The sequence below is a fragment of the Nothobranchius furzeri genome, chromosome 4 (genome assembly GCF_043380555.1).
Source record: "Nothobranchius furzeri strain GRZ-AD chromosome 4, NfurGRZ-RIMD1, whole genome shotgun sequence".
In the NCBI taxonomy this organism is placed as follows: domain Eukaryota; kingdom Metazoa; phylum Chordata; class Actinopteri; order Cyprinodontiformes; family Nothobranchiidae; genus Nothobranchius; species Nothobranchius furzeri.
In genome coordinates this window covers 77294492-77312894 of record NC_091744.1, presented here as the reverse complement: position 1 = coordinate 77312894, position 18403 = coordinate 77294492, and the positions used below count along the sequence as shown (strand labels likewise).

The window sequence follows — 18403 nt, the reverse complement described above, 5'->3', positions numbered from 1 at the left end:
TTTAAATAAGTGATTGTTTAGTTTAAAATGTTAGATTGATTTTACTGTTAAGCAGAGTTTTTTTAAAGCAAATCCATTTTTTCCCTCGCTTTCCTTTCTTAAACAGAATTCATGAATGATGAAATATGTTTTCGGAACTTGCTTTTATATAAATCTTCCCTTTAGAATCAGAAGTCCAACAAAATTTTGAAAGATTAAGCATTACATTTTGCATTCTGATGCATTTTAGACTGAAATGTTGCCTGCCAGTCAATATTGTTTTTACAATCGGTTCTAATTAGGAGGTGTATCAGCCAATGCTGATACATTAAAAAAAGAAATTTGCAAATATTAGCTGGTCTATTCCTAAAACTGCTAAATCACCAATACACATGATCAATTGTATTCAACTGAATTTTCCAGTGATCAATAGGGTTGGGCATTGAGCATCGATTGGAACCAGAAAACATTTTTCACGGAATCGTTCAACGTTTTTTATTTCGATTCCTAGTTTAGATTCCTAGAATGCCGACCGGAAAATGACTCCGCGGCCGATCTCCGTGAAAAATAAACGTGATCTGCAAATTGTGATCAAGGCTTTTCAGAGCTGATCACACCAGCTGTCTGTGTGCAGCACCGAGCCCCCCTCTCCCAACCCGGCGCGCAACGGCCAAATATAAACAAACGCATCTGTCGAACTTTTACTCCATAATGTAAACTTTAACTCCTGCAGCGTAGAGGAAACTTGTTAAAATACATCAGCACAGTGGATTTAAAGAGCAAGTCACCCCCAAATCAACTTTTTTTTCCTGATAAACTACATAAGTGTGTGTCTAATCGTGCTGCAGACACGTGTAGTCAATAGTTTTGCACTTTAGTGCATTTTAGTTAGAATTTTAATTTTCTACCTAAAACTGTCAGTGTTGTGCTGTTGTCAGGTAAAAACTCTTAACTGCATTTGAATTTAAATCTGCCACCGCTATTGGCTAAGAGGTATGCTATGATGTAAACTGGTACATTATGATGTCACAATGCCATTGTGAGCCTGTGTGTGTGTATTTGTTAGTGGCTCCACCCTCTCGGTCTGCTAGGCAACAGCATTTGTTGCATTTTTCAAACATGAAGAGGGAGTGAAGTAAGTTTCTTGTAGGGGGTGACTTGCTCTTTAATAGAAGCTTTAAAGAACTAACTCTGGACGGTGTGAGGTGAGTTTGTCTCACTGCAGAAATAAAAACACACACGGAGCGTCAGCAGTCAGACGCAGCCGCTCACCAACACTCGTGTGTGTGTGTGTGTGTGTGTGTGTGTGTGAGCGCGTGAGCGTCTGAAGGCTGATCAATAACCTGTAGAATAATTAAAGCTTTCTCTGTGGTGGACCACTCCGCTTCTGCCACAATAAATAATAATAATAATAATAATAATAATAATAATAATAATAAATCACACACAAAGTTGTGAACATTTTAATTTCCTTTTTGAACTATTTCTGTTGAGAGTTTTAATGTTTAAAATCTGTTAAGATTGTTACTGACAGCAGCTACGTCTAAGTTTCACTTCCTGTTCTGACTGAACGCTGCTGCAGCGTGGAGGCGTAGCTCTCAGTCATCCTGGACATGATCATCCTGAGAGTTGTAGCTGAAAACAGCTGCATGTTTCTGGATGTGTTGGAGACATTTAGCCTCTCATCCCAGAGGCTTCTTCCAGACTTTGGTTGTGGTCAGAAACAAACACACTGGTTGTGCTGCAAGTCTTTTTCTTTTTTTCTTCAAAACATGTTTTTGACTAAATGAAGGTGATGTTGTTGTTCATAGAATTAAAATTCATGTTGAAGTTAAAGAGCAAGTCACCCCCAAATCAACTTTTTTCCCTGATAAACTATATAAATGCACGTCTAATTTCATCAAGTAGGACCTGTGGTTAGCTGGCTCATGTAAAGCATGTCATGTTTTGAATGAATCCGAATCGGGCATCGATAGGAATCGGAATCAGAATCGGAATCGGAATCGTTCGAAATCAAACGATGCCCAATCCTAGTGATCAAAAAAACTTTTTTGCATCAATTTTAAAATGTTGGATTTAATTGAATACAATAGTCAAATTGATAAAAGTACCTGCCCCTGTTGTTACCGCAACCAGTATATACGGTAAGGATATCATCACCTGAGTTTGCTAATGTTTTGTTTGGCAAAATTAACAGTAGTGGTAGAGGGCTAATGCTAATTAAACATCAGCTTGTTTTAACAACTAACATTATTCTGGTTCCTTGAATGTTTCAAAAACTGCCGGGGAAGCTAACAGCTAGCAGAAGAGCTAACTGTCCCGCCATAGCAGGCTGTAGCAGAATTGGGTGAGTGGTGTCGATTGAAGAACACGAGTGAATGATTTGACAACTTCAGCTTCTGTCTGCTAAAATATTAAGATATTAAGTCTTTTGTGGGGAAAATATTGATGTGGGCTGCCATTAGAGATGGGTGGGCTGAACTTACTCTGAACTACAGTGGCTCAAGAAGTGCAACAAAATATCCAGATTTCCCTTAAATTAAACCATTGTAAATGGCTAAATTCAAATGAATCCACCAAATCCATGTATCGCCCAGCCCTACCAGTGTTCAGTGGAAATTATTCAAATCTTTTTCCCATTAATGTGATCTTATCCACAAGTTTGGTTCGTTCAAAGAACAAAAAATAAAACTTCTGATCAGATGAAACACCCACCTTTAACATGTAGAAACAACATGCATTCTTTATTAAAGCAAATGCTCTTAAGTGTTTGTTTGGGGGTGGGTGCACTTAAGTAGTTTTGGTCCAGTAGAGACCTTTCCAAAAGAATATTTAATCTTCATATTCTGTCTGCAGAAACGTAAGTGTTTTCTCTGTTTGTGTGGTGCTCTTGTTACCTCCAGTCTGAGTCCAGGATGCTGAATGGTGTTGAGAAGGACTGCCCTTCCTCCACTGACCCTCCACTGACCCGAAAGGAGTCTCTCAAGGTACACGTCACTTCCTTTCTCCAGACAGACGAAAGGGGATGATTTGTATTTTTCCCACTTAAAGGAGGTTATGGTGTAATTGTTATGCCTTCTTTTATTTCTGATTTGTACATGACATGTTGCGCGTCTCAGATTAACGCTTGTTAGACTCTGCCACCACCTGGTGTTTGCTGATGATGACTCACTTATGATTTGTTCTTTATTTGCAGGTCCAAAAGCAGAATTATCGGCAAGAGAAGAAACGGGCAGCTAAGGAACTTTCTAGTGCACTTAAGGACCCCAGCGTTGTCATCATGGCTAATTGGCTCAAGGTCTGAGAATGTTGTCTGTTAAAAGAGCCTTTTCATTCACTCACAGATAAATACTTGTACAGTCTCACAGACGGCCATTTTGAATTCATTTCCCATCTACTCGATGTGATTTCTTTAGATTCGAGGTTATTTAAAGAGTTGGACCAAGCTGTGGTGCGCCCTGAAACCTGGTGTACTTTTGATCTATAAGACTCCATCAGCAGATCACTGGGTGGGCACCATTCTTCTCAGTGCATGCAAGCTGATCGAGAGACCCTCCAAAAAAGACGGGTTCTGCTTCAAGCTCTATCACCCGCTGGACAAATCCATCTGGGCTGTCAAGGTCAGACACGAATGCTACTTTCTCATTCTGAGACCCACTCAACATCGGGATCTTTTAGTGTTTTGTATGATTGGATATGAAAATCTTATTTTCTTTTGAGATTTTAAAGAACAATAATAATTTGTATGGTTTAGGTTTTTGTTTGTGCACTTGAATTCACATATTCATGCACATCTAAAGACAAATGAAGCAGCCAATTTAGCTAACATGCTTGTTTTTGGTTTAATACTTGCTAAAACGTTATTTACCAGCAGTGTTGGGCAAGTTACTTCAAAACTGTAATACATTATTTATTACTTGTTACCCTCATTTTAAAGTAATTCATTACATTACAATATTACTGATTTTAAAATGTAAGGCATTACACTACTTTTGCATTACTCTAAGTTACTTTCAACAAAACAACTTCAGTATGAGTTTGGTAATCTGATGCCCGTTGAACTCATGACACATCCGGTGGAAGGTGATGTGGTGTCTGAGCTAGGATTGCTGTTAAAAACAGTTCTTTAGAAGGATTGTTTATGAAATAAAAGCAACAACAATCTGTACTCTCAGCACGCTGCCATCTTAGATTAACTGAGCAGGGAGTGAGGTGGGGGGGGCTCCAAGTCTATTTAGCCTTGGTCCCCAAATGCCTTGATACGGCCCTGGATGTGGGACTGACTTTTGAGGGTAATCTGATTCTATCACATGAATAAATTTTAAATGCTTATATATTATTGCTTTTCACTGGTAAAAATGTGTATTGGGGATAAATCTACCTACTTTTTTTCTTTTCAAGCACTTTGTTTTCTTGATTTTATTATTTCCTGCCCTTTCTCTCTCTAACCTCCCTGCATGCTGCATCTTTTCTCAGTCTTCCAGAAAAAAACGTTTCCTAGACTTCCTACTTTCTATCAGCCAAAGGGATCTTCACATGCTCCAGCAGCAATGAGTTGAAATCACCGGGGCACAGATTATGAACTCAGCTGAGGCAAAGCACGTCAGAAAAGCACAAAATACCAGAGAACATGTGCTGATATTAACGATCGCAAGTGAATAATTTTGTTTTAGTGGAGCGATTTTGTGAATGTTACAGCGGCCGTGTGCAGGACACAGCTGGAGTATTTGAGCCGTTACCGCTGCGTCCTCTCTGCCCGCAAAGCTGAGTCCATAAATGACGTAATATATGCAGATACTGGAGTAATATATGCAGATACTGGATCTTTTTTCGGGTTTCCCACAATTAGAATTTTTAAGAAACTCATCTTGATTCTGGGTTTAAAAATGCATTGTAATTACTACGTCACTGACAATTGTACCGAGTAAATATTACCATTTTCTTTCCCTGTAATGCCTTACATTATTACCACATTACAGCAAAAAGTAATGCATTACAGTAATTAATTACTTTAGTACCACATTACTCCCAACACTGTTTACCAGTAAAACCATTGTTTCTTCTGGAGCGCTTAAGGAACTAATAGCCTGTTGCAAACAATTTGTTCCATGTTTTTCCCTTGTTGTCTGGATTTGTGTTAAAAAAATACTAAACGTACTGAAAGTTTAACAAACATAAAACTTTATTTTTGTGCGGATAAATTATTCTGGTGGTGCAACAAAAGGTGAATCACTGTTTTATGTGCTCAGGGTCCCAAAGGAGAGAATGTGGGTTCCATCACGCAGCCTTTACCTAGCAACTACCTGATCTTCAGAGCTGCATCCGAGTCTGATGGTGAGGTTTTTGTGCTTTTGTTTGACTTTGATTGTAAGGTTGTGTCTGTAGTTCTAATTGACCCTTTTTTCTTTCTAAAATAAAAATAAAAACGTCTTAAGGACGGTGCTGGATGGATGCTTTAGAGATAGCTCTCAGCTGCTCTAGCCTGTACAAGCTGACAGCCAAAGCTGGGAAAGAGGGAGACATCAGTATGTCCTCAGAGTCCTCGCATTTACTCCACCTGCTGCAGACCTCTCCACTCACCGAAACGGAGCTGCTACAGTGAGTAAAATACAAACATTAATATGTTTTTTGTATCAACTGTTCCCTCTTGTCATAACGTGACGAGGACCGGTGGGATTTGTCTCAAACACACATGCAGTCAAAATCGACCAGATGGTGAGCCTCAAACATACTCTGCTGGCTGTCGGCCTAAAGTGGCAGCTTAATTATTATTAATCATTCTGATGAGTGAAAAAAATTAGCATTTTGTCTGTTTAGCTAGTTATATTTGTTTTTATTTGATCTCGTTTACCGCCTTGTTTATGGAAGGGAGAAGATGATTGTGCATACATTATACAGCATCACTTTGTGACCGTTTTCCCAAAACATTTTAAATCATTTCTCGTGCTTCGCTTTTTATCTGATTTACTTCTGTCCACTCAGGTTGATTCTTGTCAACCAGAAAAAGTGAAATGCTGAGTTCTAGTTCTCGTTAAACCTTCCTGATAATTTAGCTAAAACTGTTCCTACATGGTGTTTCCGTAGCACACACACAGCCACATGCCTACAGGAAACACTGCAATGACATTTTGGTACATTTCGGCCATGTCTAAGTAAGTGACTAACTTACTTAACACGGATCTCATTAATGTAAAGGTTTGTTTTTGTCAGCTGACAACGGTCAGGACCGTGTCCTGCTGCTTACACAAAAGGAAAGGTTGAGTTTCCTTCCTTCAAGTATCCCACAAATCCATTTTGTAGGTAGGGACTGAAAAAAGAAAAAACTCAATGAATGCTAATAATTCACTTTCTAATGCTCTGTGATGATTAACATCTTTGCCCTTAAGCAAGGCAGCTAGTAACCTTTAGGTGGTGAAGACGGCATCTCTGTTAAACTGTTGATCTGGAGGAAACAACGTTTGTGAACTGGAATCCTATCTGGGAAACTTTCTATTAAACTAAAACTTCAAATCTCGGAAAGTTTCATAAAGTTGAACGTAATAAGTAAATATTTTAAAAGCTCATTTCTCTTCTGTAATTGTTTTTAGGGATTATTTTGTAATTTGTTGAAATTCTTTGGCTTCATGATTCAAAGTTTGGTTATTTTTAGAGATGCATTCAAATAAATCATTAGCTAGTTGCAGGGGTGGCCCACCCTGCTCCTGAAGAGCAACCATCCTGCACATTGTAAGGTTCTCTGCTTCTACACACCTGATTTAAATGAGTGGCTGATTAACAGGCTCCTGCAGGGCTTGGTTAGAAGCTGATCAGGTGATCTAACCACTGAATCAGGTGTGTTGGAGCAGAGGAACGACTAAAACATGTTGGATTGTGGAACTGAAGGCCTGGGATTGGATTAATCTGAAGAGCTTTGGCTTTTTTGGTCAGTGAACTCTTCTTTGGCAAGCACCAAAAAGGAAAGAATCATCTGTCATTTGTTCCGGTCCATGTTCATCCATACTGACATTGGCTAAAATCATAATGCCTGTGTCGGCCCTCATAACCAGAGTCTGTGCACCTCTAGGGTTTTGTACACGTCATCCATGTTGTTTACAAAGCCAGCTTCCTTCCGCTCCTCACCCTCCTCCTTTTACCTACTTCATGGCTGAACCCTCCTCCTGCCCATCCTTCCCAGCAGCCCCTCCTGCCCTGACCCTGTCAGCCAATCATAGCACTCTGTTCATTCACATGACTGACAAGGGAGCAGGAAGATGGAGAACACCACCCTAAAAGCAGCCATTGCAAGCACACACACTTTTGGCACACAGACAGAAATCTTCACACACATCGAGGAAGCAGGTAAATCACCATCAGAGAAGTCTTTAGTCTCAAAATACACAAGGAAGAAGACCGAGAGAAGCGGCATCTGATTTTGCTGATTGTTTTGTTGATGCCTGAAGAAGAGTGTGTGTGTGTGCGCGCACGCGTGTGTGTCTGTGTGTGTGTTGTTGGTCATGAAGGTAAGTAGCTTCTGCCTTAACAGATTGTGCGTTTGTTAATCATTCAGCGGGAATGCAGTTCTTCAGGTCTGGAGAGCCCACCGGGACTTTTGAAACTTAGAGTTGTATGGAGCAGCATGAGCCGCTGTCCCAGCTACGACCCCGAGGATCCAGTTTGACATGAACATGTTATACACCTGCTAAAGTTTTTTGTCTGTAAGGATTCACTTTGGAAAATGTCTGTAGAAAGTCCCCCTAAGACTTTTTCTTTTTCACTTCATCACTTTCATTTCTCCTTATTGTGGCTTTCTACAGCTTCCTTTGTTTTCCTCTGGTTTGCTCTTGTCATCTGTAGACTGATCAGGTCTAATTAGATTATTTTTTGTGCATTTGTGTTCAGATCTTATTACTATGAATGTTTTTCCCTGCCCAGACGCGGGTTTAATGTATAAAACGATCCTACATCCTAAAGCCAGGTGTATTAATGATAGTAATATTTACAGTTTATTGGTTCTTTGACCCATAGATGTCAGAAGGCAGCTAATGTAAACCTTCTGAATTTCTCAATCTGTTTGTCTGGACTCCTGTTAGGAAACTGGAGCTTATTACAGCGGAGTTCATGTTGAGTTCAGAATATTTATGGCTGCTGTCTAAGTTGAGATTTATCAGACAGAATTTGGCAAAAATACTTAAGTTTAACTTATTTATTTGTTTTTAGCCCAAATACAGATAAGCTCTTTTTTAATATTTGTTTAAAGGTGCATTATGTAGAAATGAAGTAAAAAATGACATCCTGTGTTAAAATTTGGTTACTGCAACCAATTTAAACAATTCTGGAGCTTTTTGCCAGCCTTGTCAGATTACAGTTGTCGGCGCTGCAGTATTAGCTCGCAGGAGACACGGCAACCCCACACTCACTGATGGTAAACGGTAGTTACCATCAGTAGTTACGTCCCTCCTTCCTTTGATTTGAAAGGAGAAAAACTGACAATCCCTGCAGCTAGCGGGGTATGAAATATGTACAACCTTTCTTCCAAAATTACTGAAACATTAAACTTATGGGATTTTCTCCCTGTAAAATGTTCACTATATTCTGACATACTTCACCTTTAAAACTCTGTTTTTATTAGGTTGAAAGAGGCAGCTCTGCTTGGGAATCATCACATGGAGCAAGACGCTTTCTCCGACAAATCGGAGCGCGAAACCCACGATGACTGGGACACGACGACCAATGAGAACGGTGGAAGGCTGACAGAGGAGAGCGACGTGGAGCCTTCAGACGAGATGCCCCCTGGGCCACGAGCTACCACCTATGTTGAGCAGAGCAGCGAGGAGATGGCTGAGGTAAACGGAGCTCCGTTTGGTGTCAGGATGGGTTCTCGTTGCCTTTAAGGATGCAGATCAAGCCCCTCTTCTGTGGTAACGTTCCTACAGGCTGGAGAAGCATCTCAGGTGGAGACTGTGTCACATGAGAACAAAGGCCTGATATGGGGTCTGCTGAAGCAGCTGCGAGCAGAAATGGACCTGTCGAAGGTGGTGCTGCCGACGTTCATCCTGGAGCCACGCTCCTTCCTGGACAAGCTGTCGGACTATTACTACCACGCTGATCTGCTTTCACAGTTGGTCATTTAAAACAAAAGTCACTGACAAGTGTGTGCTGTATAGGTATTGTCATGTTTTCTCCTGGTGTTTCTGCTCCTTCTCCCCAGGGCTTCGCTAGAAGAAAGTGCATACGGACGGATTAAGCAGGTGCTGAGGTGGTACCTGTCCGGCTTCTACAAGAAGCCCAAAGTAAGATGTTCCTTATGAAAATAGAAATATGTTTTACCAGCGATGCACTGAACATCATTAAATGTGACTCTTTGGCTCTTGATGAGCCAATTGAAATTAAATGTTAAATATTATTCCTGGTTCTGAGTCAAGCTCTGCTGCTTGCTTGCTTCATTTTGCTGGACTATTTTCAGCTAGTTTTGGGCTCATTTCCAAAATGGTGTTCAGTCATGTTTTATGAGAAGGCTGCTTGGCTGATGTTCTTTTTGCTGTGGTGAGAATATCTGGAGACTTTTTTTCTACTTGTTGATTTACAACCTCTGTGGCAGCAGCAGCAGCGTGGAGGAGAAAACACCTCTAGATCAATCGGGCTTTACTCAGCAGTTTATGCTGGATACTGTTAATAGGATTCACATCCAGGGATTCATGAGCATAAATTACCTTATTAAAATGTCTGAATACCCTGAAAACTCAAAATCTCCTGGGCCATGCAACAGCAATGCTAGCTGTGAGGGAACACGGACTGAATCGATACTCGTGTTTGTTTCCAGGGTCTGAAAAAGCCGTACAACCCGATCTTGGGGGAGACATTTCGCTGCTGCTGGCTTCATCCTCAGACTGACAGTTGCACCTTCTACATAGCTGAGCAGGTTGAAACGGTTTCAGAGCCAACTGCTTCCTTGTGTGGAACACAGCAAACACTTATGTTTCTCACTCTGTCATTTCCAGGTGTCTCACCATCCGCCCATCTCTGCCTTTTACGTCTGCAACAGGAAGGATGGGTTTTGCATCAGTGGAAGCATCCTGGCCAAGTCCAGGTTTTATGGTAGCTAATTATGCTAACACATTCACTGCTGAAGTGTGTCGGTGCATTACCAAAAAAACTGATCTTCTGTTTTCTTCTTTAGGCAACTCTCTGTCCGCGATTCTAGATGGCAAAGCCAGGCTGTTGTTCCTGAGCAGAGACGAGGAGTACATCATCACCATGCCCTACGCTCACTGCAAAGGTAACAAGTCTACAACATTTATGGGCTTCACCAAAATGGCATAATTGACTCTTAAGAGATTATTCAGGTAGGTTTTGTCTTACCTCCTGAATAACAAACATTCCCACCACTTCAAAAGGCTACAATCACAAGCAACTCAAGTGAAGGTGGCAGAATAAAGGCAAAACGCACCACCAGCGTATAATACGCCGTCGTCGTCGTCTTCGTCTTCCTCCGCTTATCCGGGTCCGGTTCGCGGGGGCAGCATCCCAACTAGGGAGCTCCAGACCGTCCTCTCCCCGGCCACCTCCACCAACTCCTCCGGCATGACCCCAAGGCGTTCCCAGACCAGATTGGAGATGTAACCTCTCCAACGTGTCCTGGGTCGACCCGGGGGCCTCCTGCCGGCAGGACATGCCCGAAACACCTCCCCAGGGAGGCATTCAGGAGGCATCCTGACCAGATGCCCAAACCACCTCAACTGGCTCCTTTCGATCCGGAGGAGCAGCGGTTCTACTCAGAGTCCCTCCCGAATGTCCGAGCTTCTCACCTATCTCTAAGGCTGAGCCCGGCCACCCTACGGAGGAAACTCATTTCGGTCGCTTGTATCCGCGATCTCGTTCTTTCGGTCATTACCCAAAGCTCATGACCATAGGTGAGGATTGGGACGTAGATCGACCGTTAAATCGAGAGCCTTGCTTTCTGGCTCAGCTCCCTCCTCTCCACGACAGATTGGCTCAGCGTCCACATCACTGCAGACGCCAAACCAATCCGCCTGTCGATCTCCCGATCCCTCCTACCCTCACTCGTGAACAAGACCCCGAGATACTTAAACTCCTCCACTTGAGGTAGGACCTCTCTCCCGACCCGGAGTTGGCAAGCCACCCTTTTCCGGTCAAGAACCATGGTCTCAGATTTGGAGGTGCTGATCCTCATCCCAGCTGCTTCACATTCGGCCGTGAACCTACCCAGCAAGAGCTGAAGGTCAGAGCTGGATGAAGCTAGGAGGACCACATCATCCACAAAAAGCAGAGATGAGATTCTCCTGCCACCAAACTCGACACACTCCACACCACGGCTGTGCCTAGAAATTCTGTCCATAAAGGTAATGAACAGAACCGGTGACTAAGGGCAGCCCTGGCAGAGTCCAACCCTCACTGGGAACAGGTCCGACTTATTACCGGCTACGCGGACCAAACTCACGCTCCTCTGGTAAAGGGACTGAATGGCCCTCAACAGAAAGCCACCCACCCCATACTCCTGGAGCGTCCCCCACAGGGTGCCCCTGGAGACTTGGTCATAAGCCTTCTCCAAATCCACAAAACACGTGTGGATTAGTTGGGCTAACTCCCATGCCCCCTCCATCACCCTTGCAAGGGTATAGAGCTGGTCCACAGTTCCACGGTCAGGACGAAAACCACATTGCTCCTCCTCAATCTGAGATTCAACTATTGATCGGACCCTCCTCTCCAGTACCTTGGAGTAGACCTTTCCAGGGAGGCTGAGGAGTGTGATCCCCCTATAGTTGGAACATACCCTCAGGTCACCCTTCTTAAAGATGGGGACCACCACCCCGGTCTGCCACTCCACAGGAACTGCCCTCGATGACCACGCAATGTTGCAGAGACGTGTCAACCATGACTGCCCTACAACATCCATAGCCTTGAGATACCCAGGACTAATCTCATCCGCCCCTGGTGCTCCGCCGCTGTGTAGTTGTTTGACTACCTCAGCAACTTCTGCCCCCGAGATTGGACAGTCCATCCCCAGGTCTCCCGGCTCTGGTTCCTCCTCGGAATGCACATTGGTGGGATTGAGGAGCTCCTCAAAGTATTCCTTCCACCGTCTGACTATAGCCCCAGTTGACGTCAGCAGCTCCCCATCCCCACTGTAAACGGTGTGAGCGAGATGCTGCCTCCCTCTCCTGAGGCGCCGGACAGTTTGCCAGAACCTCTTTAAAGCCGATCGATAGTCTTTCTCCATGGCCTCACCAAACTCCTCCCACGCCCGAGATTTTGCCTTGGCAACTGCCACTGCTGCACCCCGCTTGGCTATCCGGTACCTGTCTGCTGCCTCCGGAGACCCACAGACCAGCCACGCCCTGTAGGCCTCCTTCTTCAGCCTGACGGCTCCCCGAACCTCTGGTGTCCACCAGTGGGTACAGGGGTTGCCACCACGACTGGTACCGGCCACCTTGCGACCACAGCTAGCAACAGCCACCTCAACAATCGCAGAGTGGAACAAGGCCCACTCGGAGTCAATGTCCTCCACTGCTCTCGGGACGCGGTCACAGCTCTGCCGGAGGTGGGAGTTGAAGACCGTCTTAACAGGTTCTTCTGCCAGGCGTTCCCAGCAGACCCTCACTATGCGTTTGGGTCTGCCAGGTCTACGCGGCATCTTCCCCTGCCATCTGATCCAACTCACCACCAGGTGGTGATCAGTTGACAACTTCGCTCCTCTATTCACTCGGGTGTCCAAAACATACGGCCGCAGGTCAGGTGATACGACTACAAAGTCTATCATCGACCTGCGACCTAGGCTGCCCTGGTACCAAGTGTACCGATGGGCATCCTTATGTTCGAACATGGTGTTCGTTATGGCCAAACTGCGGCTTGCACAGAAGTCCAATTATGAAACACCACTCGAGTTCAGATCAGGCGGGCCGTTCCTCCCAATCACACCCCTCCGGGTCATGCTATCATTGCCCACGTGAGCATTGAAGTCCCCCAGCAGGACAATGGAGTCCCCTGAAGGAGCACTATCTAGCACTCGTCCCAGGGACTCAAAAAAGGGTGGGTACTCTGAACTGATATTTGGCCCATAAGCACAAACAGTCAGGACCCGTTCCCCGACCCGAAGGCACAGGGAAGCTACCCTCTCGTCCCCCGGGGTAAACCCCAGCACACAGGCAGAGAGTCTCGGGGCTAACAAAAAGCCAACCCCAGCCCTCCGCCTCTCACCCGGAGCAACTCCAGCAAAGGAGAGTGTCCGACCCCTCTCAAGGACTTGGGTTCCAGATCCAATGCTATGTGTTGAGGTGAGTTCGCCTATATCTAGCCGGTACCGCTGAACCTCTGCCACAAGCTCCTGCTCCTTCCCCGCCAGCGAGGTGACGTTCCTTGTCCCAAAAACCAGTTTCCTTGTCCGGGGATCGGACCGCCAAGGCTCCCGCCTCGGTCTGCCACCCGATCCACATTGCACCGAACCCTTCATGTTCCTCCTGCGGGTGGTGGGTCCACAGTTGGATGAGCCCATGTATCTGATTCGGGCCGGGCCCCATGGGTTAAAGTCCGGCCACCAGGCGCCCGCTCACGAGCCCCAACCCCAGGCCTGGCTACAGGGTGGGACCCCGGTAACCCTCCGGGCCGGGTACTCCGACTCCTTGATAGTTCATTCGTGAAAGATCCTCAACCGTTCTTTGTCTCACCTTTCACCTAAGACCAATTTGTCATGGGAGACTCTACCAGGGGCACAAAGTGCCCCAGACAACATAGCTCCTAGGATCATTAGGGCACTCAAACACCTCCACCACGATAAGGTGACGGTTCAAGGAGGAGTACAGTACGCACTTTTTAAAAATGGAAGATTTTTGTGACATCCATTAATGTCAGTTGTTTTAGTTGTTCTTAACACCCAAGGTCCCCTTGATTGGTGGTAGGAAGGGGTTGAATTGAAAATTGTTGGTCTGATTTCTGCAGGTATCCTATACGGCACTATGACCTTAGAGCTGGGAGGGAAAATTACCATCGAGTGTGAGAAAACCAAATGTCTTGCAGAGCTGGAGTTCAAACTGAAGGTATTTTATTGCAAACAATTCAAAACATCTTGTTTTGTTGTTGTTGTTTGACTCTTCTATCGACTCCAGCCATTCCTCGGAGGCTCCGCCTCCGTAAATCTGATCTGCGGGAAGATTCTGGTGGGAGATGAGCTAATGGCCACTGTAGATGGACACTGGGTAAGATCTGGTGTTGATTCGTCTTGTAGTCTGGCATCACTCTCTGCTGCTGTTTCAGCAGCAGTCATTATGTAATTCTCCTTGGTAATTAGAAGCAGATTCAGTAATTATAGGGTGGAGAGCAGCAGCTAGACACGGCACGTAGAAAACTATTTAAAGGCTCTCATAGTGGGCTAAAAATAAAACAGCTGGCAAAATGTTTTACTGAAGACATTTTAGAGGAGGCTGTCAGTGTAGCGACTAAGAAACTTAAAGGATTTTTCCTTCGATAATCAGGACAGCGAGGTGTTTCTCCACGAGAAGCGCTCTGGCCAGCAGGAAACTTTGTGGAACCCGACTCCAGAGGTCCGCAGCCGGCGCCTCAAACGACAGGTGGTCCAGTTGGACCAGCAGGGAGAATTCGAGTCTGAAAGGTCAAAAACACACTGATTTACATGCGACCCGGTGTTAGACCAGGTTAAACAGCAAACCGGGTTACCTTTTACAGACTGTGGCAGCACGTGACCAGAGCCATCATGGAACAGGACCAACAGCAGGCGACCAAAGAGAAGTTCATCCTGGAGGACGCTCAGCGGAAAGAGGTCAGAGAGAGGGGAGACAAACTCTGGATCCCACAGCTGTTCCAGCAGGACCCGGTCACCTCCGAGTGGACCTACAAACACCTGGAGTATGAACACACACACTTTAATTCATGTGGAATGAAGCACGCCTAAATCGTTTGTTTTGCAGCATTCGGCCGTGGGACGCAGATACGTGTCTCGTACAGTTTGAGAAGGACGGTGTGATTCAGACACATGAAAGAAGCCAGAGACGAGCCAACGGGGTGTCCTACCACCACAGCTGGACCAGCCCGCACAAGGTGTTGGTTTCAGACTATCCACATAATACTTCAACCTTTTTGTATTTGCTGTTTAAACTTTTTTTTTTGTTTGCAGGTGAACGGGAAGCACCGGAAAACGAGCAGCCAACCGTCCACCTGCAGCCAGAACACAGAGAGCAGCTCCACCCCAGAGCCAACCCACGAGTCCTCGGACAACGAAGGTAAGAGCTTGCATGCAAAAGCAGTTTGTAACCGAACTCATCTTTACACTGATGGGGCTTTAAAATGTTAGGAACTGCATCTTTTTATCCAGACTTTTCAAACCAGTGTGCTCGCTGCAACAAAGAGAAGAAGGACTTGGCTCTGATTGAAGCCAACATCATGTCTATGCAGAGGACACTGAAAGATATTCAGAGGTGAAAAAGATCAAGTTAATGTAACGAGGACATGGAAGACGTTTTCAGGACTTTCTGCTGACGTGTCCAACACTGTCTCCTCTGTAGGAATGTGGGGGCTCTAAGTCGTCAGATGTCTCATCAGCGGGCAGCGAATGACAGTACGTCGTTAACGGCTCGCCACTGCCTCACCCTCTGCATTCTCCTCGTTTCTCAGCTCCTGCTGAACTACGTCTTCACCTGAGCCAACTCCCCAGTGGGGGGTGAGGAGTTTCCCCTCCACTGCTGATCTGATCTGCAGAGGGACGAAGACCTCAGATCAGCGGGGACATTAAAGCAATAAACACAGCCACAGCCTGTCATCTGCAGAGGGGAAGGGCACCACCTAGTGTAGCCAGACTGCATCAGCACCCACGCACTTTGGACAAGAGAGGGGAAACTTATCGTCTCATGACGATTTAACTGAAAGAAAGACGAGGAGGTTTCACCATTCCTTTGTGTCTTTTTCTTTTAAATATACATAATTCCCTGCAATACTGTTCATCTATTGGTGTGTGTTATTCACCGTAGGCCCTATGGGCGCTGACATCACGGCCTGGACTCCTCTTCCTCCTCTGGGCCTTAACACTGAAGCCAAAAAGAAGAAATCCACCAGAAACACAAACCAAGAAGGAAAATCTTCAAACAGTGCAATTGTTGCTTTGTATCGATGTTCACTCACATCCTCTCTGTCTCCTTTAAACGATGGTTTCACCAAAACAGTATTTATAATCTGAAAGGACAAAGAGTATTTGTTTACAGAAAAGAGGAAGGAGACAGGGCCGAGAGCCAAACAGAGTGTCTTTGTACTCGTGTGCCTGTAGTGCGGTTTTAAAAAGAGAGTAGCCCTGCTGGGGTCTAGACCAGGAAACTAGTGTCACTAATCAGTCACGTGAAGGAAGGAGGCGATTAAATATGAGTAAGAGATTTCTGTCAACTCGGTCTCCATGTTAGTGATGGTCCTAGATGTGAACAGTGAAAAAAGGTTTTAATTCTATGTGTAAATATGAGTATTTCAGAGAGATTTGAATGTATTTATGGGATTCACCTTCACGCTCCAGAGGAGCACATGTATGAACCTCCTTACGTCTGATTGTTGGTCCAATCACCAGAACCCTCTGAGCCACCTGGAAGAATCTGACAACAGCACAAACAGGAACTCTGAATGGTTTTTGTTTTTTATACCTATGTTTGTTTCTACTTTGCTGCCATGTTGTGGGGATTCTACATGCCAGATGTTTCATCACAAAACAAAAACAGCAGGACTTGTTGATGCGTAATGTTTTCATTCATGCCTGTCGCACTACAGTAAAGCGTTTTACCCCCCGGGAATGCGTGGAAAGTGTCATTTACAAGCAAGCAATAGCTAGCCTTTACCACTAGAGGGCGGCACTAATCTGAGTAAACTAAACTAGTGACTTACATGTCACAAATATTAAAGGTGATGGTTTAAAACATTTTATTTTACTTTTCAGCTTTTGACCTATAAAGCTCAGATCAGCTGTGATTCCAACTAGGGCTAAAAAGTAATTTAACAAAGAGCCGACCTTTTTATCTTTTACTGATTTCAGAAATTATTCATTACATGTGATCATTATCTAAATGTGTGCATTTAAATTAAGTTATAATTTGAATGAAAATCATATCTAGAATGAATCCCAATATGTAAAGTTAGATCTAAATATATAATAAATCTTCTAAATTTCAATGTGTTCAGCAATGTCAAAAGATTTTAAATCACAACATTTTAAATATGATTTTCCAATAAAGCCTATGCCAATATAGCGTCAGATTTTCATGGAAATCTAACATAATAAAAGCATTTTAATGGTAGGATTGTGTTTCCATACAGCTCATTCATCACAGTGAAGTCTAAGTCTGTTCAGGGGAACTGACAAATAAAAATGCCTAATAATGTTATAAGGGATCTCTTCACCTCGCTCTAAACTGTTATGTCACATAAATATTTAGTCCAAGACAAACATCTATTCATGAAGGTGTTAGTTTGTAAAATTAAAAACTTACCCGGAATATCACCGGACTTTGTTGGATTGGGTTTTCTGAAAACGTGGAAGATTCCTGATTTAGAGATCGTGTTTTTAAGGACTTCTTTTCTCATCCCGTCTCTAAAAGGATATAAAAATAAAACTGATGATCACTCTGATCAGATAATGCACTAACAGCATTCAAAGATAACGGTCTTATCTGTACGATACAGAAGTTTAACCTGTTGCATTATTTAAAAAGTTAAAGTGTTTAATCAACCATTAAATCCTCAGATCTGCCAGTTTCCCTCATCTTACTCAGAAGCATTGGAACATTTTATCTTATAATTAAAAACGGAGACAAAAAGCTTAATCTAAAACAAACCGAAACTTTTGTCCTTCTGCTACAGGATGATTGTTGTCATCAGCTGTGAAGAGAAACTTAATGCATCAGATTCCTCCCTTGTTGAAGTATGAGGGAAAACAAACTAAACCACAGTGTTTCAGAAGAAACTTCAGCTACCTGACAAAAGAATTTACGCAGGATTAAAAAGCTTCAGCAGGAAGTTTCAGACTGAGAAGCTGAACCAAAGATCTGGATATTTTTTAAATAAATCATTAAACCAATGTTTATGTAATTTATAGTAAAACCAGCCAATTAATATGGAAATTCCAATTCTTGGTGTTTTCTATGCAAACCTTTCAGGGACCTTAGGTATGTTCTGCTGGTGTTGGATGAAGGGCAGCAGGAATCGGGCTGGGCCAGACCGATGCACGAGGCAGGTGGAGACAGAGGACTGGTCTGGACTCGTACTCTACACGGAGACAGGAAGCAGCTCTGGTAACCTGAGATGAGGCTGCACTTGTAATGTGTCAATCTGGAGCTGTGAGAGATCAGATGAGGTCAAATTAACTGGTGAAGAATATCAACTCTAGTTCTGCGGGGTGGCGAAGACCACCAGCAGGAATTATATTTTCTAGAATCCAAAGAGGAGC

The 18403-nt window shown here is 44.1% G+C and overlaps 1 protein-coding gene across 3 annotated transcripts in view; it reads left to right on the top strand.

The window, feature by feature from the left end:
* Positions 1-16754, top strand: part of osbpl5 (oxysterol binding protein-like 5) — a 41147-nt gene extending 24393 nt beyond the window's left edge. For 2 of the 3 annotated variants that reach the window (XM_015964879.3, XM_015964881.3), the window contains exons 5-23: positions 2883-2966; positions 3176-3277; positions 3396-3599; positions 5229-5313; positions 5415-5577; positions 8588-8801; positions 8892-9076; positions 9167-9248; positions 9779-9877; positions 9957-10053; positions 10136-10234; positions 13912-14009; positions 14079-14168; positions 14445-14581; positions 14656-14835; positions 14898-15027; positions 15104-15209; positions 15281-15404; positions 15492-16754. In XM_015964879.3, the coding sequence (XP_015820365.1) occupies positions 2883-2966; positions 3176-3277; positions 3396-3599; positions 5229-5313; positions 5415-5577; positions 8588-8801; positions 8892-9076; positions 9167-9248; positions 9779-9877; positions 9957-10053; positions 10136-10234; positions 13912-14009; positions 14079-14168; positions 14445-14581; positions 14656-14835; positions 14898-15027; positions 15104-15209; positions 15281-15404; positions 15492-15627 (2415 nt within the window). In that variant the 3' untranslated portion in view covers positions 15628-16754. The remainder of the gene's footprint in view (positions 1-2882; positions 2967-3175; positions 3278-3395; positions 3600-5228; positions 5314-5414; positions 5578-8587; positions 8802-8891; positions 9077-9166; positions 9249-9778; positions 9878-9956; positions 10054-10135; positions 10235-13911; positions 14010-14078; positions 14169-14444; positions 14582-14655; positions 14836-14897; positions 15028-15103; positions 15210-15280; positions 15405-15491) is intronic. The other variant, XM_054733240.2, reaches the window with a different exon arrangement.
* The last annotated feature ends 1649 nt before the right edge of the window (positions 16755-18403 follow it).